This window comes from Arvicanthis niloticus, chromosome 16, assembly GCF_011762505.2.
Source record: "Arvicanthis niloticus isolate mArvNil1 chromosome 16, mArvNil1.pat.X, whole genome shotgun sequence".
Lineage (NCBI taxonomy): Eukaryota > Metazoa > Chordata > Mammalia > Rodentia > Muridae > Arvicanthis > Arvicanthis niloticus.
Window position 1 is genome coordinate 54,226,377 of NC_047673.1, and position 24,153 is coordinate 54,250,529.

Sequence of the window (24,153 nt, forward strand, 5' to 3'; positions counted from 1 at the left end):
TGTTTATATCTGTATATGTGTGAATGTATCTGTGTGTGTGTATGCTTATGTCTATGTGTGCATGTGTGTATACATGTCTGTGTGAGTGTATGACCTCTGTTTATATGTGCATATGTGTGTATGTATCTGTGTGAGTATACGTCACAGGTGTTCAGGTGCCTATGGAGACCAAAAGAGTGTGTCAGATGCCCTGGAACTGGAGTTAGAGCTGTTGTAAACTGCCTATGTGGATGCTGGGAATCAAAGGCTCTTGTGTAAGACCACAAACACTAAAGGTGCTCTCTCACAAGCTGAATGAATGGGGTGTACAGAACTGAGAAGGAAAAAGTCTGTCCATAAAAACAAGACATCCTGAGTAGCTCACGCCCTGACTTTTACAGTGACTTTCGGGCTTGTGTTCCTAATACTAGAAACCCAATAAGAAAGTAGACAGAAAAGGACTTCAAAATAATGAAATAAAGTTGTCATGGAGCATGAAATACATCTATTCGTTTCTCGGCCTCTCCAAGGGTGCCTAGTAGGCGCCACAGGCTGACAGCTTACCACAAGAAAGACAGCATCATGACAGCAAGGGCTTCACAGGTGAGTGGGGAGGCACACCAGGAAATGGATCCACGTGCCTGCATGGTGACTCACGCCTGTAACCCCAACACTTGGGAGGTGGAGGCAGGAGGATTTCAAGGTCAGTGCTAGGCCAGCACAGCCAGACCTTGCCTCGGAATACTGGAGATGCAAAGAGACCCAGCCAGAGCTGTAACAGAGAGAAAGCCTGTGGTGTCTAGAAAGAGCCCGACTCTGAAAAAGCTTCAGAAAGCAAGTCAACCCTCAAGAGAGAATATGGAGATTACAGATTTTATATAAAATGCCAATGACACTGGGGAGGGGGAATTTCTCTTCTAAATCAGTGGTTTTCAACCAGTGGGTCTCGACCCCACAGAGGTTGCATAGCAGATGTCCTGCATATTGTATATTTATTTACACTACAATTTCTAACAGTAGCAAAATTATGGTTATGAAGTAGCAAAAATCATTAAAAAAATCATTTTAAAGGGATGCTGCATTAGGAAGGTTGAGAACCACTGCTCTAAATGAAACAACTTAATAAAAATTGTTCTTTCTTACGGAGTTAAAAAAGAAAAAAACTTTGAAAATGATGAAACCTGTCTGAATATATTAAGGCAATGTTTGGTTTGTGATATAAAATAAATGAATTCCTAAGAGCAGAAAAACCTATTAAAACCTTTTAAGTGCAGTGTGTCTTCTTAAAGTAAATGTGCTATCCAACTTGGAGATATCAAAGATAATTAGTTGTCACAGGAAACAACTTCACTTGTGACAGGAAGTGGGGGCAGCAGGAAAAGGACAAGAGTCTGCCCCCTCCCCTAAGGTGCCAGAGACGGCCTGGAGCACCTCCTGCCTCAAGGAACAAGTCAGCACAAGCCCTGAGGTGCCAGGCTCCTGGGAAAAGCTGGCGGTGAGAATCCCTGCACACCCGAGCCTGGTGAGCCTCAGCACCAGAGAGCAGCATCAGGTATTAGAGAAGCAAGAACATGAGGTTAGGAGAAAGAGGTCCAGGAAAAGAAAGCCAAGGAAATTAAAAACCATCAGGAAATGAGGCCAAGGGTTAGCCAAGTGCACTCATATCGGGACATGGCCCTGGGGTTCACTGTTGGCTCCTGGGCACTAGGGAGCTGAAGTGAGGAAGTAAGCTGCTTGTGTATGTCTGCATGTGGCAGTTCACTCACGTGTGTGCGTGAGTGCGTGCGTGTGTATGTGTGTGTGTGTGTCCCCATCTATCTGTTCATACGTTCCTCTGAGAGGCTCTTGCACCATTCTGGTGCTATCACTTTTGTTTTGGGAAACAGGATCTCTCACTGCCTGGAGCTCACTGAGTAGGCCAGGCTGGCTGGCCAGGGAGCCCCAAGGACCCACTTGTCTATGCCACTCCACACTGGGATTACAAGCACACACCAGTATCCTGGCTTTTTGGCTTGGTTTGAATTTTGTTTTTTTAAGACAAGATTTCTCTGTGTCTCCCTCGCTGTCCTAGAACTTCATCTATAAACCAGGCTGGCCCTGAACTCAGATCCACTTGCCACTGTCTTCTTGAGTGCTGAGATGAAAGGTGTGTACCACTACTTCCCAGTGTTTTATATGGATGGGTTCTAGGGACGCACCAATGTTTTATATGGATGGGTGCTAGGGTTCGAGGATGGCACTTGGCTGACTGAACTACTCCCCAGCCTCAGTTAAGCTGCTTTACAGGGCAGAGAGCCCCCACTTGCTGATTTAACAAAATCTAAGACCAACAACACCCTCACTAGAAAGCAGATGCAGATGCACTCTGGCTGGAATGTCAATGATCTCAGAACAGGTGAGCTCATACAGCGCATGTCACCATTTTCTTCTCAGAGCCATGCTGGCGGGCGACATCTGTGAATTCCTGTGGTAGCTACACACAAGAAAAAACAAAGTCCTAGGCTTGAGAAGACTCAGCGGTGTGGGAAGAGGCGTGGGAGCACTCAGCCCCTCAGGAGATTTACAACGCCTCAGACTTGCAGACACACATGAAGAGGGGACGGTCCACTGATAAACTTAGAGGAAACCCAGTTACAGCCAAGGCGACAGTCCACCAGGGAACTTAGAGGAAAGCCAGTTATTGCCTGTGATTTAGTAACTGCTTTACACTAGGAATGAGTCCCAGAATAGAAACTCTATCATCCCTCTCAGATAGACTTCAGACAGCTGAACAAGAATGAAAAAGAACAGAAGAGAGCCACAAGGAGACCCTGGGGAAAAGCACAAACTCCCTGTCTGTAGAGAAAGGACGTCTGCAGATCTGGGGACTAGAAAAAACACTTCGTTGCTCTTAAGAAAAAAAAAAGAAGGGAAATGACTTATGAATAAAGTAGAAGGAAGTCCGAGGGAAAGGGAAATGTATGGGAAAGGTGGAGAGTAGAGAGCAGTGTAGATGATGCCTCCCGGAGGGGAAACAGTCAGGCTGGGGGCTGGCTGGGAATCTGGACTATGTGGGTGAGGCTAGCTACATAGCAGAGCCTGCACTACATTCACAGGCCACCTTGCTACAAGTTGGCACTGCAACCCTGTAATCCTAGCACTTGGGGAACTGAGGCAGGAGTTTCCAGACCAGCCTAGCCACAGCAAAACTCTGTCTTTAAAGGGAGTTAGGGGTGTTAGAGAGATGGCTCAACAGTTAAGAGCACCTGCTGGCTTACTGCTCCTATAGTCAGTCGGCATGGATTCTATCCCAAACACCCTCATCAAACACTCACAACCTAAGTTCCAAAGATCTACCACCCTCTTCTGGCCTCCACAGGTAATACTACATATGCAGTGCATATAAATTCACACAGCCAAACATACAAATCCATAAATAAAGCAAACAAATAAATCTGTGTGACAGAAAGATGGTGCAACAGCTCAGACTAAACGGAAAGAGGCTGGGCAAGGCCCTGACTTCTGTTTTTGAGGCTACCAAGGGCGAACTGAGGTGGTGCAGTGGGTAATTCATGCCTCTCGGGTTTGCAGCATCTCAGGGAGAAGGAGAAGAGAAGGTTGTCTTAGTGAAGTCATTTTCAACTGTCCCTTCTCCATCTTCTACAAGAGTTTAATGATCCTCTCCCTGCTCAATAAAGACCATTAAAAAGAAATCAACCACCAGTGCTTATGAGACCCTGCAGACTACTGCTGCTTAATTCTGCTCGTGCTCCAGGCTGTCTCTCAATCTTTCTTACATAAATACATCTGGAAGAACTGAAGGGCTTCCTGCCCTTCAAGGAAGATCTCGTATTCCACTGTAGTGCACAAAACCAAAAGGTCCTGGCAACACTCTACCACATCAAAAACACTAGAACAGAAAGTCACACCCTATATGATTCTTCTAAAATCTCTTTTTAAAAATGTTGACAGAAAGGGATGAAAACCAAGGCAGCCTTGCTTGAGTTCACTGTTCAATCTGCTTGCCCTGACCTCTAAGTTAACAGAGTATGAACAGCCACCCAGGCACCCCATGGTTCGATTGTTTGCAGGTGCAGCACAGATAACAGACTCCCAGGAGGAAGCTGGGTTCCCCCTGTGTCAATCCTGGGGTACAGTGAAAAGGGGAGTGACAATCATTCCTTTAAGAGAAAGATTCCAGTCTTTTGTTCCTGGTCCACAATGTAAAAACCACTACTATTGGTGAATAACGAAGTATGTATGGATTATGTAAGACATACAGGTGAATCACAGTTCATCCTTACAGAACACTTTTGGCCTCTAAATTTAATTTAAGGGCCAAAAATTATATTCCTTCTAATAAAACTAAGAGACTGCCCATCACCCACAACCTCAGTGAGAATTACTGCAACAAGCTCAGACAGAATCACACATCCTAGAAATAAACTGTGTTTCTTTAATTTCTTTTGAAGATAAAATGCTGCCTTTTTTGCTACCGTTCTTTAATGTCTACAGAGCTGGCGATCAAAACTTCTCAGTAACAGTTCTGAGAACTGGGTTTGGTGGTGCATGCTTGTAATTCCAGTACTTGGAAGGTGCAGGCAGGAGGAGGAAGAGTCCAGGATTATCCTTACCTCCATCGTTTCAAGGAGGCCAGGGATACATTAAGACCTACTCAATGCTGCAAAAAAGAAAAAAAAAAAAACAGGGCAGGTAACAATGGCCTTAATGCCAGCACTTGGGAACTTGGGAGGTAGAGGCAGGAGCTTGGTTGAGTTAGAAGCCAGCCTGGTCATAAGTTCCAGACCAGCTAAGGCTACAAAGCGAGACCCTGAATCATAATATAAAAAGGTACCTGTGCCGTTCCCTGCTTCTTTGTCCCTCCTAGACTCATCCCTGCATAACACAGAGTAAACACAGACTTTTAAAAATATACCGTTCAGGAAAGTTTTACCTTGAAAAGATATAGTGAGAGGAAACACTGAACCAGTTCACAGAGTGTGGAGTTAAGGGTCCATTGTTAGACTCTGACAACACTCACACTTTAAAGTAACACCCCTTCAACTGCACTTGAGAAAAAAACAAAGTCAAAGTACCAGAGACTCCCTGCTGTACTAGAGCTAGCCTCCCAAATCCCTCATCTTACACTGTTAACTTGGTTTCTCAGAAACCATCAGTGAATAACACTGCCCAGAAGATTCAGTCAAAATCCACACACTCCTCTAGCCTAGCAGGATGCTGTCCTCCTCTGACTTCACACCCAATCTACACAGTGCCAGCACAAGCTTTATTCCCCTCATCTTAGGTCCGTCCTTTCCCGGCTGTGTAACTACTTAAACCACAAAAGACTGCTGCTGTGTCTGGCCCTGTGTGTGAATCCTGGGACTCAGGAAAGAAGGGATTGGGATTTATTTGGGTAACACTTTGAAGTTACAGTCCGTCATGGTGGGACGGAATGGTGGTGGGGCTTATTCACGTCTGGGTAGGTCAGGATGCAGAGAGAAGGGATACTGGAACTCAGACGGCTTTTTCCAGGACCACAGTCTGTGGAATGGTGCTGCCCACATCAGGATGTGTGGTCTGTCTTCAGCTAAACCTCTCTCCCAGAGCTCCTGCCCTTCTACCTCTATCCGGGGATAGACTGTAGGCAACCATACCTTACACAAGTGATTCATGAAAGAGATTTTGTTCTCAAGTGTCCCCCAAAGCCATCCCTAATGCGCAGCTGTGATGCTCTCTTCCTCGCCTCCTACCACTGCCACATTGAGGCTAGAGCCACAGGGCTGGAGGATGGAGGCCAAGCTCAGGAGAGAGAACAGGGAAGTTCTCCCTTCCCAGAAGTCAGGAAACCACCCTGGGCTACCCTGTTCTGGCAACAGGAAGCTGATGCAAGGACAGGAAGTAATTAGTGACTTTCAGCTGTACAATAAAAAGCTTCTTCAAGTTTCGTGTGTTTGTATTTTTAAAAGAATTACACAGAAAATAAGAAATAAAGATGACTTTTTTTGGAGACTCAGTCCCACTATGAAGCCCTAGAACTCACTATATAGACCTTAAACTCAAGACATCCTCCTGCCTCTGACTCCCCAGTATAAGAATTAAAAGCATGCAGTATCACACTGCTCAAAAATAACATTTCCAAAACAAACGAGTCTGTCTTCTTGCTTCTTAGCCTTTTCTATATATTCTTCAGAATAAAAGCCTTAATCCACTTTACCCACAGTTTATCGATTTTCCAGCTGTGCAGTCAGTTTGCTTTGTGTTCGTGTATATGCGGATGCGCAGTGGTGTGTGTGCCTGTGTGCATACGTGCAAATGTGTGCAGGCCAAAGGTTGACCGCAAGTGTCTTCCTCTGTTGCTCTTCCCTTGTCTTTTCAGACTGGGGCTCTCACTGAAGCTGCTGACTGGCTAAACTGGGTGGCCCGTGAGGCCCAGGGATGCTCCGGTCTCTGCCTCCTGCCTCGCTGAGGTGACAGACCTGTGATAATGTTCCAGGCTACTGATGCTCGTTCTGAGGATCCAAAGGCAGGTTCTCACTCTTGCACGGTAAGCACACTGTAAACATACTATCGGCTAGTGACATCATTAGAGCATGCCTGGTTCCAGAGCAGCAGCCAACTGCAACTACTCAAAGCTCTCCCTTGTTTGAAGATCAGCATGAACCCCTGGCGGCTGACTCTGGCTTTACCACAACACAACCAACAGCCATGCAGTCCACACCCACACCAGGTTGGGAATGGCCAGAGCCAAACAATCCTGGGATAAAGCAAAGACTCAAAGGCAAGTGTGGCTCAAAATGCAGTCACTGCCTCAGGGGAAGGAGCAGGAGGTATTGCGCTCCTGTGGTGGAGTGAATCACATTCAGGTCAACCAGAGACCAAGGTAAAAAAGGAAGCCAGAGCTACTGCGGCCATCCGGAGCAAAGGGGAGGGGACAAGGGGAGGGAACCTGCTAAAAGCCAGTCTTTTAGTTGGTTTGGCTTTTGATTTATTTGATTTTATGCATGACTGTTGTGCTTGAGTGTACGTGTATGCACCACATGCATGTCTGATGCCCAAAGAGGTCGAAAGACAGCACTGGCTGTCTTAGAACTGAAGTTATGGACTGTTCGAGCCACGGTGTGAGTGCTGCAAACCAAACCTGGGTCTTCTGCAAGAGTAGCAAGCAAGCATTTTTGTTTGTTTGTTTGTTTGTTTGTTTAACTGCTGAGCAATCTCTCCAGACATGATTTAATCAGCTTTTAATGTCATCCTTATTACCAAAGTCTTTTGTTTTTAACCAGATCTCTTTACATAGTCGACTCTGGCTTGACCACAAGCTCTTCCAGCCTGTCTGCCGCATGCTAGGACTGCAAGTGTGTAGCAGGAAGGCCCAGTGTGTGGCAATGACCCTTAACATACATGAGAATCACCTCAGCAACAGTCAGGTACTGTCCCCAACAACTACAACTGCCACCACCAAAGCAAGTTACATGTCTCCCTGTCTAAAAGTCTCTCTCCACATTCGTTATGGCTGGAATTAGAAGCCGGTCCTCAGTATTAATGAGTAGAAATACAATACAAGAACAACTTTTCCAGTAGTCACATTGAAAGGTAAAAATAAATAAGATTAATTTCAATAAAATATTCCATTTAAACCTCTAAATCCCCAGGCTCAGAGGACAAAAGCATTTGCCACCAAAGCTGAAGACGTGAGTTCAAATACCCCAACACTGTGGTAGAAAACTGATTCCCACATGCTATCCTCTTCACTGCCACATGTGCCCACACATGTGCACCGAGTGTGTACGCCACCCACCCCCTCCCACACACATACACCCCACACTCACACACATACCCACACACCCCACACACACCACACCCACACACACACATACCCACACACACCCCACACACACCCACACACCACACACCCACACACATACCCACACATCCCACACACACACTCACACACCCCACACATACACATACCCACACCCCCACACACACATCACACACACATTAATGAGCAAATGAATAAGCAGAATATCTGATAATGTTTAACATACTGTATTTTAAAGATTAAAAACATCTTTAACGTATTTATAAGCAGGAGCATATTGGTAGAACATGCCTGTCACCCAGCACTTGGATGGCAAAGGGAGGGTTGGGAGTTCAAGGTCATCCTCAACCTGGAACACACAAGACCTTCTCTCAAAGGTACTAAAACTTAAAAAGAAAGGGCAAGAAAGAGAAAAGGAAATGAACTATTTTCCTTGGAAAGTCACCGTAGACTTTTCTTAGAGAAAGCCTGCACTCACGCCTGCCACGCGTGAGTACACGCTATTGGACAGAGGAGCCGTCTATCACCCGCACTTCCCAAGCCTTGCTTCTCCTAAAAACCTTGCAGAAAAGCATTTGATGTTCCCTGTATCCCAGCAACAATGGGGGGGGGGGTCCTACAGACAAAGAGAAATAAAAGGAAGGCTAATGGGTCATTATGCATTAGAGTGGGTACCGGTACCTTCTTAGTTCGTTCATGACTTTAAAGGCTTTCTTCATGTGCCAGGGGTTCACCGTCAGTGGGCAGTGTTTCTCGGGATTCTCATCTTTTGAATCGAGGGACTTCTGATGACCCTGCTTTGTGCATCTGTACACAGGGAAAAGAACAAAAAGAGAAGACAAAGATCTCATTAAAGGATAATTCAGTTCCGGCTTGTCAAGCTGCGAGAGACAAACTGAATGCCTGTCGCCCTCCCCTGCTCATTTGGAAGGCGGCTGTCCTCAAGCGAGAGTAAGACACAATTTCCAGCGCTTTCCTACGGTCACTATGGTTTCTACAAAAAAAAGGTGGGTAATTATCTCCCTGGTGTCAAAGGCCTGTCAAATATAAACATGGAAGATTCAGGGAAAATGGCTTAATAGAGCTGTCTAAATAAAGACAGTGCAAAATGATCTCTGTTGGAAATCAGCTTGCTTTTACAATCAAACTACAGTCATACACATGCATACATGTAATATACATGTATACACACACACACACATATGGAGTGAGAGAGAGTTGTACTTCAAGCAAACTTCAGATACAGTATCTGATTTAAACTGCTCTCTTTGCAAAGACACTCAGCCCATCTTTTTGGGCCTACACTGGAAAGAGATTAATCATATTAACTAAAGTTCTCGACACACAGCAGCTTCTGCGAATAATAGTACGTTCTCATTATTTATAATCATCACAACTACTCTGTAAACTAATTACCATAATTAGCCCATTTCACAGATGAAGAGACTGAGGCGGGGAGGAGGCAATGAGTGAGTGACACAGTAAGTATAAAGGCACAGTGACTGCTCTCTATGGTGCATGCTCTCTACCACTTCCTGCATCAAAGTAGTTCATATTCAGATTTTTTTTTTTTTTTTTTTTGCTTTTTTAAAGAAAAGCTTTGTTTCCTTTTTGTGTCTTTTTATGGATGTGAATATGCATCTGGGGGGGTGAGGTGTCAGTGAAAGCGGGAAGAGAGCATTGGCTCTTCTCAAGCTAAAGTTCAGAGTAGTCAGCCACCAGTGTGGGGACTGGGAACCCAACTCCAGTCCTCTGCAAGGACAGCAAGCGCTCTCAGCTGCTGAGTGAGCGGCTTTAAGTAATGTATGTGAACTGTTCTTTTGAGAGGCGGAGGCAAAAAAATGTGTCAAAAATAGGAATGTGGTGTGAGAGCTAAGAACTGCAAACTCAATGGATGCAAAGGAAATTTTCAAAGTGATACATGCATAACTCAGGACATTTACTACAAATCATTGAATTACACATATGTTACAGAATATAAATTATACGTCAAAAAAATGAGGTTCAAAAAATGGGCTGGAGAGATAGCTCAGAGCTTAAGAGCACATGTGGTTCTTGCAGAGGGCCTGGGGTTCAGTTCCCAGAACATACACATACTGTTTTCTCAAACATCTGTAACTTCAGTTCCAGGGGATCTGACACCCTCTCCTGTCACCTTCCCTGAGCACCAGGCATACATAAGGTACACACACATACATGCACTGATACACGTAAGGTGCATACTGATATACGTAAAGATAAAATACATCAATTCTTAAAAATTAAGGCACCACAGTAAGTCTCCTGAAAAGCAACCACACTTGTGTATGTGGCGTCCAAAGCACAGCAGCAGGCATCCCTCACAGGGTCCTGCTCTTCTCCTCCTGCCCCACTTCTAAAAGGGCGGTTCCTTTGTAAAACAAAAGCAAAAAACAGTACCATGCACTCATTCCTACAACCAACGTCACTAAGTGTACTTGTAAAACATCAATGAATAAAGCAAAGATCTTTGCAGTCTGTGGGGAGAGGGTACAATAAGTATAGCAAGTAAAAACACTGGGTAGGTAGCATGTTACGGAAACCAGGCTACAGGAAAAGGCAGGATGAGATAGGGAGAAAGTCGGAGAGTAAGATCATGGCAATGAAGGGGTGGATTTGCAGGATTAAAAGGAGTGATGAAGGACAGTTAGTGGGAACTGAGATCCTCACAGAGCCTAGCCAGTGAGAGGAGGCTCCAGGGGAAGGCACAGGCAGAGCCAGGCTGTGGTGCCCACCCAGCCCCACAGCCAGAGTACACAACCGAGAAGTAACAAAGGCTACAGTCTACATTTTCAAAGGCCACTGGCTGCCAGGTGAAGACACCTGGGGAAGTCAGGTTTTACTGTCAATTCGACACAACCTAGAATCACCCAAGGGACCTCAAACAAAGAAAGCTCTAACCCAGACTGGCCCATGGCCATGTCTGTGAGACTGCTTTTACTGATGTAGAAGGGCAAGTCCACTGTGAGCGGCACCATCCCTAAGCAGGCGGGCTGGGGCTGTATATATAAGGAAGCTAGCTGGGCAGGACCAGAGAGCAACCCAGTAAATGCTGTTCCTCATGGCTTCTGCTTCAGGGTCCGCCCTTGAGTTCCTGCTCGGACATCCTCGTGGACAAATGATTAGGTGGAAATGCAAGGTAAACTAAACCCTTTCCTCCCCTAAGCTGATTTTTGTCAGAGTGGGTTGTTTTGTTTTTTGTTTATCAGAGCAACGGGAAGCAAACTAGGATAAAAATCTATAGGGGTCAAGAGTGAAAAGAAGAAAGGGATTTAGGGACCTCAGTGGCCTCTAAAGCCGTGGTTCTCAAGCTGGGGGTCTCAACCCCTTTGGGAGACCAATGATCTTTTTACACGGGTCGGATATCCTGTATATCAGACCTTTACATTACAATTCATACCAGTAGTAAAGTTACAATTATGAAGTAGCAACCAAATAATTTTATGGTTGGGGTCACAATATGAAGAACTGTATTAAAGGGTCACAGCATTAGAAAGATTGAGAAGTACTGATCAAAAGCATTCTTGGGAGGCTGCCTTGGGTAAGAGAAGTGGCTGGCTTTTGCTATGTTCAAGGAAGGGGCAACAAGATGTGTTCACAGACTGAATGTGTATACCAAAGAAAGTCAGCAAGGACGAGTATTGAGTTTCCATTAACAGCAAAAGAAAGGCTATAGGTGGAACTAATCTGGGGTGTAGGAAAATCATTTTCATACAGGTTGGTACTGATGTACGGAAACAAAAATCAGGAGAAAAATATCAAGATAGCCTGGAGTTGAAAATTAAAAATCTAACTAGCAGATTGGTAAGACGGCTGAACAAGCAGAGACATTTGCCAAGTCTGACAATCTATCACGTGGTAGAAAGAGAGAACCAACTCCCAAAAGTACACATACACACACACACACACACACACACACACACACACACACACACTATTATTATTTAGATTAGTGACAGAATTCTGAGAATCATGGGTTACATGAGCAAAGCCAAAACTACATGGCCATATACAAAGCTGAGACACAGACTGTCAACATTAAAGAAACCTAGAAAATTCAGCCTCATCTGCTGTTTCCCTAGACCCTGAGTAACACTAGTGCAGCCCTTGATCCCTTATCAGACTGTCCACCAAAACCGGACCCAAACCCTACTTCCCTGCTGATTTGTTTCTTAAGGCTGAACAACTGGGTGAGCAGAGGGCATGGCCTCGGAGGCGAATTCCACTGCTGGCGTGAGGTAAGAGGGGGCACACTCCATTAGCTATTGGGGAGAGTATAAAATGATTCAAGAAAGGGTCCTAGGACTGGAGAGATGGGTCAGTGGTCAGAGAGTACTGGCTACTCTTCCAGATGACCTGAGTTCAATTCCCAAACACTCACATGGCAGCTCATAACCCTTTCTGTACCTCCAGTTCCAGGCGATCCTCCACCCTCTTCTGGCTTCTGTGGGTATCAGCTATGAGCGCAGTGCAGACAAGCATGAAATATTTTGTTTTAAGAAAGGGTGGTAGAGAGCTGGGGAGATGGCTCGATTGGGAAAGTACCTGTTGCACAAGCAAAAGACCTAGACTGAGATTGCCAGCACCCACATAGGAGCCAAGCGTCTGATGTACGCCTGCAACCCTAGCAATGGCAGGACAGATGGAAGATTTCCCCAGAGCTGCCGACCAGCCTTCCAGCCAATGAGCAAGCTTCCAGTTCTCTCAAAAACTGAGATGGACAGCTGTAGACAGAAGCATACAGTATTAACCTGGTCCAAATCACACGTGCAGTACACTTGTGCACAAATGTTAAAAAGGAAAAATATCTTGAAAAGGAAATAATTTGGTATAGTTTAAAAGGCAGACAGGTGAGTGAGAGAGACACATGACTATAGAAGATAGATTTTCCCAGTCTTACAGCACAGGAAAGAGCAGGATTCCAACAGAGAGTCTGTGGAACGCAGGCAAACCCCCTCCCTAGCCATGCAATATGCAATTCGTACATGTACAGCATATATGCACAGATATAGTCCAATCAGGCTTCAGTAGGTAGAAAATATTGTAAGTGAAAATTAGTGAAATAATTACAGGACAGTGGTCAACGTTCAGAACAGAAGAAACTGGACTCTATTCTAAAAAAGGACAGCATTATTTAACATTCAAAAGCTTTAGACCTACATAAGCAATCAGGAGCCACGAGATGCCTCAGTGGGAAAATGCACTGCCCCTAAGCTAAACAACCTGACTTAAACCCCAGGGACCCAGAGAGTAGAAAGAGAGAATCAACTCCCACTTCCTGTCCTCTGACCTACACACACATATATGTGTAGGCAAGCACATACCATAGACAGACAGACAGACAGACAGACAGACAGACAGACAGACAGTTTTAACATTTTTTTTTAAGTAATTAAGAGGGGCTTGAAAGATGACTTAGCAGTCAAGAGCATTTGCTCCTCTTAAAAGACCAGGGTTTGGTTCCCAGCGCTGACACGGCAGCTCACAACCACCTGCCTCAGGAGATTCAACTCTTCTGGCCTGTGCTGGTACCAGGCATGCGCATGGTGCATGTACATGCATGTAGGCAACACAGCCATGAAATAAATAAATCTTCTTTTAAAATTACGATTTAAGAGTAAGTGTGGTAGAAACACACCTGTACCCCCAGCATTTCCATAAACTAAGGAAGATCACAAGTTCAAGGCTACCCTAAGAAACACTGCATGGCCCTGTCTCAAAAGAATAAGCAGAAAGAAAGTCCTGACTTCACAGAGTGAGTGCTAAGGCTGCCACACACAGTAAGGCACACAGCAGTGGTACCTTCTTTCTTAAAGCGATTCTCAGCTTCCATTTTGTTTATATAAAGACCTAACGCTGGCTTTCCATTCCCTAATGTTCCTTGTATTGAGAGCCACTTACGAGCACAGCCCTGCTGCACAGGCTAGCCCACTATTAAGTCCTTCCTTCCCATAAGCCCGCCCTTCCTATATGGCTTTGTGTTAGATGTCCTGGTCATTAGCAGAATGGAGCAAGAAATGGCACAACATGTTAAAACTGCTGCAGTGAAAACTGCAGCTACTAAGGGCACCCCGCTTGGGGGGTGTGGGGGGTGTAAAGTTTACCCTAGAAACTATGCCCTGTGTGCCCAGGTTCCTGTCCTTCTGAATGGAGAGCAGCCTTCTCCAGGAACATGGGGCAGGTGCTGCCTTCTTGGGAATAGCAACAGGAGACACTTTTCCACCTTTCACCTTTCTTTCCTCAACTCCATAACCATTCTTATCTAATAGGTGCCGATTAATACCAAAAATACATCTAAAAGAGCTGCCATTTCTTTTTGTTTTTTTTTTCTTTTTTTTTGGGGGGGGGGGTTGTTTGTTTGTTTGTTTGGTTGGTTTTGTTGTTGTTGGGTTGGGGGTTGTAATGTGTTTTTGTTTTGGGGGGGGTTTGTTTGTTTGTTTGTTTTGGTTTTTTGGTTTTTTTGGTTCTTGTCTTGTTTGGTTCAGTTTTTTGAGAAAAGGTTTCTTCTATGTGTAGCCCTGGCTGTCCTAAAACTTGATCCATAGACCAGGCTAGCACCAAACTCACAGATTCACCTGCCTCTGCTGAGATTAAAGGCATGAGTGACCACCATCAGCCCCAGCATCAGTTGCCATCTGAGAGTTTAAGTTGCAGCATCCAGTTTAACTAGGCTCCATAGGCAATACTCCTCAGGAGTAACCCAAATGCCTGACCTCCACAGACTCCCAGGCTAGCTTTATAACTGAGGGGACCTTATCACCCTGCCTTGTGTATTCTCAGACCTCAGGAAAATACACTAACCTGAAGAATTCTCAAACAGTCAAGATTTCAAAACCAGGCAAAGGGTTCCACTAACAACGCAGACAGGGCAGATAATCTCTTCTGTGTCATTTGATTAGAAACAGTGGTTTCTGGGTTTGTTTTAAAGCATGGGGAATAGAAATATGAGAAAAGGGCTGGAGAGATGGCTCAGAGGTTAGAAGAACTTGTATAAGCATGAGGATCTGAGTTTAGATCTCAGAACCCACATGAAAAGCCAAGCAGGACTGTTCACATGCCCCTGATCCCAGCATTGTGGGGACCAGAGACAGGGAGCCATTACTGGAACTTGCTGGTGACCAGCCTAGCTCTAAGCTCAGAGAGAAACCCTGTCTCAAAGCAAGCAGGGAGAGAGTCACCAGGTTTATATGGTTAACTATTCACTGTCAACTTGACATAAACTAGAGTCACCTGTAAAGCAGGACCCTCATTTGAGGAACTGCTCCCCTGAGACTGGCCTGTGAGCCTGTCCATAGGAGCTGTTTTGCTTGTTGATTAGGGGATGGTCCAGTCTGCTATTGGTGGTACCACCATGGTACCTAAGCTGGTAGGGCCTGAGCAGAAGAATAATATCAGAGAAAGCCAGAGCCATCCAGCAAGCAGCACTCCTCCATAACTTCTGCTTCAAGTTCCTACCCTGACTTCCTTCAAGGATGAACAACTGTAACCTATAAGATGAAATAAGTCCCCCACCCTGACCCCCTCTTGCTTTTGGTCATGGTATTTATCATGGCAACAGAAAGAAAACTAGCACAGGACACCCAGCATCCTCCTCTGGCACAAGAATGCATGCTCATGCCCAGAATCCATAGACCACACACATATAATACCACACTCACACACAGAAAGGATAACAGAAAAATCCAATCCAGGTCTGGAGAGATGGGTCGGAGGGTAGCACTCATGCTGCAGGCACACAGAGACCTGAATTTGACTCCCTAGTGCCCACAAAAAAAAGCAAGCACAGTAAAACACACCTGTAATCTTTGCACTGGGAGGCAAAGAAAGAATTTCTGGAGCTTGCTGCCTAGCCGAGACTAGCAGAATGGAACCAGCAAGCCTCGGTTTCCAAGAGAGACCCCGTCTCAAAAAACTAAGATGGAGGATCACTGAGATGGCTCAACGGCAGGTAAAGGCAACCAAGCCTGATTCTGAGGCTCCGTGTTTGATTCCTAGGACTCACTGGGTAGGAAGTCAACCGCTGATCTACACACAAGCAGACAGACAGACAGACAGACAGACACAGACAGAGACACACACACACACACACACACACACACACACACACACACCACAAAGAAAAACCCAATCAGACCGCAAAGATCCATCTGTCCTTTTACAGGGAGTCAGGCAAGACCTTTTCAGAAATACGTTATGTCAGAACGGTGGTGTCTCTGGAGGACAGGGGTGAAGGCAGCCATGCATGATTTTTAAAAACAACAACAACCGGTGATGTAATACGCCTTACCACCCACTTATCCTCCCACCCCAAGCAGATCATCCCAGATTGAGAACAAGCACTTCAGAGAATCTGGGTTGTTTATAACTTTAGTGTTTTCTGGTGCTACAAGTCATGGAAATGCTAAGGTTGCAAATTTTCCCAGGGGACCAAAGATACTGTCACATTTAGGATGTAAATCCTTGGCCCCTGGGTGGCCACCATCTCTGCTCTACCCTCTGCCTGCTCACCTCAAAAGCTGCAAGACTCCCCGGCTTGCAATGAGTCAGCCACCATTACTCACAAACTTCTGCCAAGTTCACGTCAGCAGCTGTTGTTTTCAAAGTCATCATCCGTGCCACCGTACTGCTCTGAAGTTTCCTCAGTACTTTGTAATATTTCTCCTGTGCCCTCGCTGTCTTCCTTGCCAAATGTACTTTCAGAAGCTTGGCAAGTTATTAGCAGCGATCCACTTAAAACAAGACCAGATATTGGAAATACAGACGAGAACCTAATGACTGTCTTCACAAGTATTTATCACACCACTCTATAATAAAACTTCGATCAAAATTCCCTCAGAGTCCCCTGCCCCATGGCATCTCCCAATAATCGGCACATCACTGAGAGGCTGAGAGAGTAATAGGTTTTCCTCATTCCTAACTAATACTTAGTTCATGCTAACGTTATGGTTGAAGTTGCTGCAATGTTCTAAAGGCAAGTTTTCTACAAGCGTATGGAATTTAAGCCTTACTTGGGCTTTAGTTGTACGATTGCACAAACAGTAATCAAGAAACTTAACAGTATTCAACAAATAATATGGCCTTTTAAAAAACATTGAGAATGTCTGTCCTATTACACCCGGAGCTTGGACTGGGTTGAGGATGTACTACAGAGGTGGTAGATACTGCTTAGGATGTGTGAGGCTCTGCGTGACATTCCCACCCCAGCAAAAAGAAAGACTGTATCTTCACTGTGTATATCCTCAGAACCGAGCATGAGGCACCTTGTAAGATTAACTCCTATCCTGTATGTGGCATAACACCTCAGGATCTCATACGCATGTCTTTGAAAATGTGTGTGTGTGTGTGTGTGTGTGTGTGTTGCTGTTGTTGCTGTTGCTGATGCTGATGCTGATGCTTCTCTTATTGTTTAAGAGTACAGCTCTGATTACTCAGAGCTGGAAAGGAAACACCTAGAAAAGACAGGTTTTTAACTAGAGTTAAAAACCAGAGCCCTGAGCCTACTGGAGGGCAGAGGGGAGACACCTCCAGGCTGGGCCCTGGCTGTGTGGGGAGGTGCTGGCAGGGGAGGTGGATGGGCTGTCTGAGGTTGAGGGGCTGATGGAAGTTGGAGCATAATTGCTCTCTGATAGTAGAACAATGGTGCTGTAAAAAGCTCCACTTCAGTTCAACCCAGCTCCGTCCTCTTTCCCTCCCACCTACATGACAAACACTGCACAATCAGGCACTTTTTGTCCCTGACAGTAACTATTACCAGGAAAGGGATGGGGAAAGAGCATGTCTTATGCAAGATCAATCTTTTAAAGAATATCTCATAAACAATTAACAAAGTGCGATCAGAGAAACATTTTCATGAGACGATAAAATGGAGACATGGAGGGTAATGAGCCATTTCGAACATTTCCGGGTCTTTCATCACTCACTTTTTACCCCCCTTTCCTACTTTTTCTACAATAGTCATCTCTTCAAAGCAGCGACCTAACCTGGTAGCTCAGAAGATGGGCTAAATTGTCTATCATCTTCATGGGGAGATGAGGGGTAGGGAAGAACCACTTGAAGACGGGATCAGGGAAGATGAAGCGGTAGTCCTGTCTATGCCGAGCTCTAAACAAGTGACCCTGAATCAATGAGAGGGGATTCCAGCTCATCTACTTTTCTCACAGATCTGTTTAAGCATCAAATACCATATGGATACAAGCATAAAGAAGAATGTTGACATTAAGAACTAAATGGAATACAACCATTTGCCTGTATTCACTCTCTTGGCCTTCAATTTCAATTCCAACACTCAACTTGAAATTGAAATGTATAGATAACCAGAGCTGTTAATAAATCAAACAGGTAACGGCTGCCGAAGTGCCCAGTGCATGCCTATAATAAAACAAGATAAGAGGGGCAGACCCAGGACCTTGCTCTAGTTTCAAATCTAATAGAGAAGGCAAGGCCAAATGCCAAGGGATAGTACGAGTCAGTATACATACACAAGACTGGAAATTCCATAGGAAGCTAACAATTATCTAGAAGGTGCTGAAGTCAAGAATTAAAAAGATAATAAATGAATGAATGAATGAATGAATAAATAAATAAATAAATAAATAAAGCTATAAAGGAGGTGGGGCTCAAGTGGGCCCTGCAAACTCCAAATCATTTTAAGCAGAGATGGGAATGTGTACAATAGGCAGGGATGGAGAATCCTGGCTTATGACAGCAGGAAGAGTTTAGCCTCAGAGGCTACAGCACATAGCCATGGACTTAAAGTCAAAATGGTGGCTGCTCATGGCTTCCTGATTGAGTATGTGGCTTTGGTTACCCATGTCACACGATTCTAGGATGCTGATGGACTAAAAGGTGAAGAACAAAACCAGAAGCATTTAAGGGGAGATGACTGAAAACTTCCAGGTTTGAAGTGATGAACTCTATGAACACCAAGCCTCTCTAGCTCCTGCAGACAGACAAGGTGTGGGGGGCGAGGGAAGGAGACAGAGTCACAGGCTGTGTTTTCAGTGCCAGGAACCAGAGGGTAGTCATTCCATTCCTACTTTAAAAAATTATATAGAAAGCCAGTTTGAGAAAAGGTTACAAAGTCATCCTTAGAAATATGGAGTTTTACACAGGAGCTAAGAAACTCCATCAGAGGCCCAAGATCCCACAGCCTTTAAGCACAGATGTACGTGTTGACTTAGGATACAGATGTCTCAGTGCTCCAGAGGCTGAGGCAAAAGTATTCTTGCACACTGAAGGCTACCCTGTGCTATACTGGGAGACTGATGCCAATCTGAGCTACAAAGTGAGACACCCTGTTTTAAAAAATAATCAACAAAAAGATACAGATGGGCATACAGATGAGGTTAAGACCCACTTCTGGGAGGAGTGACTATTGCCTGCAAATTGCAGAAACCACAAAGCAAAGCTTGGTGGTGCAGTTCTATGATCCCAGCACTCAGGAAGCTGAGGCAGGAGGATCAGAGCTTCAGGCCAATCTGGTATACATAAGCAACATCCTGTCTCCAAAAGGAGGAAAACAAAACAGGTGATCAACCCTGAGGGACTAGATAGAACACCAGCCTTCCAAATCTGTAAAGTTTGGGAAAGCAATTTAACTTGCATTTCCTCCGCCAAGAAGACAATAATAGGAGACCTACGGGGTAAGATTGTTGAGTAGATTAAGTAAGTATGAAATTATGTAAATCACATTCCGAAACTGAAAAACTAAAGGAGGAGGCCAAAACAAGTGGTGTCATAAAAAGCAAAGGCTGTTGCTCAAGACAGAATCTGTGAAAGGATCTAGTCAGAATATGTGAGCAGATGTCAACAACCCAAAATGTCGGAAGGTGCAGTATACAGCACGCCAAGTACGCTGGCTGGAACGGTGTCACCTCCGTGTAAAACCAGGCAAGGGTCTCTGTGCTTGCTTGAGGGCCTGCTCTTCCCTATCCCTTCCATGTCGGTCCTCTCTTTGGCCTCAGTTCAGTTATCCTCGTCAGAGACACCCCTGGGGTTATGTGAATGGCATACCTGTACACACACACACAGACATACACAGACACACACACACACCCTATCCTCTATCATAGCCAACATTATATACCTCTCTGCCCCTCACTACTCTCTGTCATGTCCCACAATTTTATGTCTGGTTACTATCAGTTTCAGCCATGAGATGAAAGATTTTGTTCTATTTTCTGAGAAATCCCCAGAATTTAGCCACACTAGGTATGCAATAAATATGAATAAAAAATCTGAAGTGAGCCACTGAAATAGTTCAGCAGGCAAAAGCACTTGCCTAGGTTCAATCCCTGGGGCCCACACAGGAGAGAGCCAACTCCTGAAAGTTGTCCAATGACTTCCACATGTGTACAACATGTGTATACATAAGCATACACACACACACACACACACACACACACACACACACAAACGCATTTCACATAAAGGTTTAACAAAAAAAAATGTTTAAGGAAATAATAGTCACTCTGCTTCAATATCTAGGACTAATGAAGTGAAAACAAGAATGTACTCCAATGGGCTTTATGAAGGATGGGCAGAGACAGTGCATGCTAAACTGCATGGCTGGTAATTCACCATACTGAATCTCAGAACGAGCACTGGCTGCTACACTTCAAAGCATCAAACTTCAACACATTACTTTGTTTCTGTGACAAAATGAGGGCAATGGAACAAGTTTTCACAAAGCTACATGTATACCACTAAAGAACTATCCCTTCAAGACCTTCCTTCTATTCCAGAACAGCATTACAATAGCCTCTGATAGGTGATAACACTCGCTAATTGCTCTTCAACAGACACTTCTTTACTTGGCAAAACCAGAAACTTGGCAACTCTATCCTGGACTTCACTTTTTCCTTTAAACAGGTCAAAGAAATCCAAAGCCCTGAAACCTTTGCTCTGATCTAACCCATCTTCGGTGGGCTCCATGCCCTTAGAGCATGGCTCACAAGTTGTCTGGCTGTGCTGGTCCACCTCTGATGACAGGTGTCCCCAGTGATGCAGAATCAACCAATGGGAACAGATAAGGCTGCACCTGAGGCATGATTACTCCGCTGAATGGAGAAAAAGCAAGACCGCAAGGCCAGGAAGATGAAGGCAGCTTGGGGGAAGAACCAGGAAGCAAACAAGAGCTAAGAAAACTGTTCCAAAGGGGTTGTCAGAGGGATTCCCATAATCCAAACTTCACAGGCTTTGGTCAGCTTACTAATTAGGAAACTCCTATATGCAAATAACCATAAAGGCTAAAATATGCAAAGCACCCCAGAGGTCAAAGCCATTTAGCCCTCATTCTGTCTGCACAGCCCACTTATTATCTCCAATTCCCTGACTCATTTTCTTGGTTGCACATCTTTCAGATCTGACCAGACATAAATAAATGTCCCACGGTGTTAATATCACCTAGACCTCCAAATGCAACAGAACCTGAATGCCATATATACTCAAGCATGCAAAAAGACAACTGGAAATATGACGGACAGTGGCAATCAGTGAGACTTACCAGAGGATGAGAAAAAGTTGGAGGAACTAAGAGTCTAGGCAGAGATGCCTGCCATCCCTCCAAGACAAGGGAGAGGATGGGAGACAGTGGGACCAGAGAACAATATAGCCTTGGCTCTTAAAACAGAAGCCCAGACAAGCATCCTGAAAAGTGCCAGGCAAAGACAGTCATCCAAGAATTTGCACACTGAATGAATTACTACACAGACACACAAAGAGAAATCTGAGTCTGCTTCCAATCATATTATCTAAGGCCCTTTAAGTCCAGGTCAAACATCATTCTTTGCCTTGAAGCTTAGGCTAACACTCAGTGCTTATAAAGAGCTGAGTGCTCCCAGTGAGTGCTCCTACCTAGCTCTAGGTGGGCCAGCAAAGCCCCTCCCAAAGACCTCACCTTCAATTGCTTGCTTCAGACAGCGTGACCCAAGGTAAAAGGGAGTTAAAGGGAACAGAGGCAAAGAAGCCTGAGGGTAGGGAGCCAAGATCTGTGTCTAATCTATAGAAATCTAAGCAGCAAGGTAACAGGTTCTAGAACAGGGCTTGAGTCTTGGATCTACCTAATGCAAATTAAATGTCTTTGCATTGTTAATTAAGTGAATGTAAACAATGAAGAGGTCTCAGCAGCTTTCCAGCGACTGCAAGACATTTCTACAATTCTTTCCTCCACTTCAGCACTCCAGGATTCCTCCTCTACCTCAAGCCTCGGATCTCGCTGCAGAACTACCTATGAGGTATCAATAGCAAAGAACAGAGCTGGTCATCTACTTTAGTTTTTGGATTTAAACCATTTTCTATGCCTCTCTTGCTCTAGGGCCTGTTTTCCACACCCATTTTTTTTTTTTTTTTGAACCTTCATCCTAAGGTCCCCTTGTTCTCTCCAGTTCACTCTGCTCCCAAAGGAAAAAAAGGACCACATTTTAATCGCCAGAAAAGTGGGGAGGGCAAGTTCTCCATATGTAACTTAACCCACACATCCTATATCACACCCAGCATGTTATCTATATGCAGCGTATACTCTGCCATCAGTGCTTCCCTGGCTAATTAGCAACCTCATGGGCTGGCAACTCAAGCTTCAGAAGCCTTCTACCTTTCCCAACCTTCTGGGGAGCGCGAGCAGATCACACAGCCTCAGAGCTGCCACCATCTGCAAGCATCTGATCCCTTGCTTTTTCTATCATTTCTATCAGCCCTTCTAGGAGGGGCAAGCCAAGACTCAGCCACTCTTCAGATCTCCACGACCTGTTCCTCTCAAGCTCAAAATCCTGTAATGCACATACAGACTCTATCACTGTGGCTCTATCATCCCATTCGATCTCAGAAAAGACTCAAAATACGAAATTAAAAAAAAAAAAAATGTTCAGCCCAAACCAAATATCCTCATTTTAGCTGGAATCCTGCCAACTAGCCACAAGAGGCTGGTGAGGAACAGCGGTGTAGAGTGAAGCTAGCTAACCAAATCTCACTGAAAACCGATAAGGTTCTATGAATCAGATCAAATGAAAAGGTGCGCCCTTTTTGGAGAGAGGTTTGTCTGCGGTTTGAAAAGTCAGATGCAAAGGGCTCTCTACTCCTTCATAAAGGTTAAACTGATGAAGGCGGCGTGGGGGGGGGGGGGGTGGTGGGGAGCACGAAACGTTCAAACTCCTGAAGATTTACAGGCCACTTTTATAAAGGTTTTTTTTTTTTTTAAAACAAAAACCTTGTACCATATAACATCTGCCACATGATTTTTTTTAAGCTCTTATGTCTAGAAAGTAATTTTGTTGCAGGTGATCTTGAATGCACTTGGGCACCAAGGAAAAAAGACACCTGTGCCTAACAGGTCGGTAACACTATCAGCGTGCCCCCAGTACCGAGGGAAGGAGAGATGCTCTGATTTCTGGATAAAAGATTTTCTGCAGTGCCAGGTAGGAGATCACATGCCCTAAAACGGCCGCAGCTCATTTGGAGTGATGTAAAAAAGCTCCTTGGATATTAATTTTATTAGAAATTCCAAGAAGCAAGCAACCTCAGATTGCATTCATTTTAGACTCCAGGCGTCTGGTACTTTCCAGTTTTCTGTGCATCCTCTCGCTCCCCACTAGAAAGGGGTAGGCGAGATGGGCAGCAGCAGCCCAAGCGTCCCGGGGGTACGGGGGGGGGGGGGACCGACAGGGCGATCACAGCCCACCCCACCCCCGCGTGCACACACCCCGCCATGCCCCACGCACAGCTCCATCCGGAACGTTCCAATTCGCCCCGGGACTTAGAGGCCCCTACCCACGCCCGGCCGGCCAGGCAGAGTCCGGTCCCGCGGTCGCCCTCCGGACTGCGGGCGCCGCGCCCCGTCACGCCCCGCGCCTCCCCTCGCCCGCCGCCCCCCGCGATCGCGGCGTGTCCTCCGCAGCGCCGCGCGCCCTCCGCAGCCGTACAGAGCCTCCGCCGCGCGCCCGGGCGCCCGCTCAACTCACGCGGGAGGCAGCGGCGGCGTCTCCATTGTGGCTCCTCGCGGGCTTCAGAACGCAGGCACCGACCGCCGCCGCCAGCACCATACCAGCCGCGGACGCCGGCACTGTCCGCCCGCCCAGCCGCGTTCCATCCGCCCCGAGGGGGCGCAGCGCTCCTCACCGCGCGCTACCACCTGCGGCGGCGGCCCCCGCGGCCATGGCCCGTCGGCCCCGCGCGCTTCTGTGCCTGGCGCGGCTCCCGCGCTCCCCCGAGTGCCGAGCGGCGGCGGCGGCGACGGCGACAGCGGCGGCGGGACGGACGGGCGGGCGGGCGGGCGAGCGAGTGCGCTACTCGGCCACTTCCGGGTTCTCCGGGCCGGCGCCGGCGCCGTGACGGGCGGGCGCTGCAGCCTCCCGCAGCGGAGG

General features: G+C 45.9%; 1 protein-coding gene across 3 annotated transcripts in view; it reads right to left on the minus strand.

Annotated features, from left to right (window-relative positions):
- Klhl2 (kelch like family member 2) overlaps nt 1-24,065 on the minus strand; it is a 110,014-nt gene extending 85,949 nt beyond the window's left edge. The window contains exons 1-2 of one of the 3 annotated variants that reach the window (XR_013104424.1): nt 23,752-24,065; nt 8,462-8,587 (exon numbers count right to left, since the gene is read on the minus strand). Coding sequence is in view for 1 of the 3 variants with exons in the window: in XM_034520540.2 (XP_034376431.1) it covers nt 8,462-8,587; nt 23,752-23,777 (152 nt within the window). In the remaining 2 variants the exon portion in view is untranslated. The remainder of the gene's footprint in view (nt 1-8,461; nt 8,588-23,751) is intronic. The other 2 variants (XR_013104425.1, XM_034520540.2) reach the window with 2 other exon arrangements.
- Between the last annotated feature and the right edge of the window lie 88 nt (nt 24,066-24,153).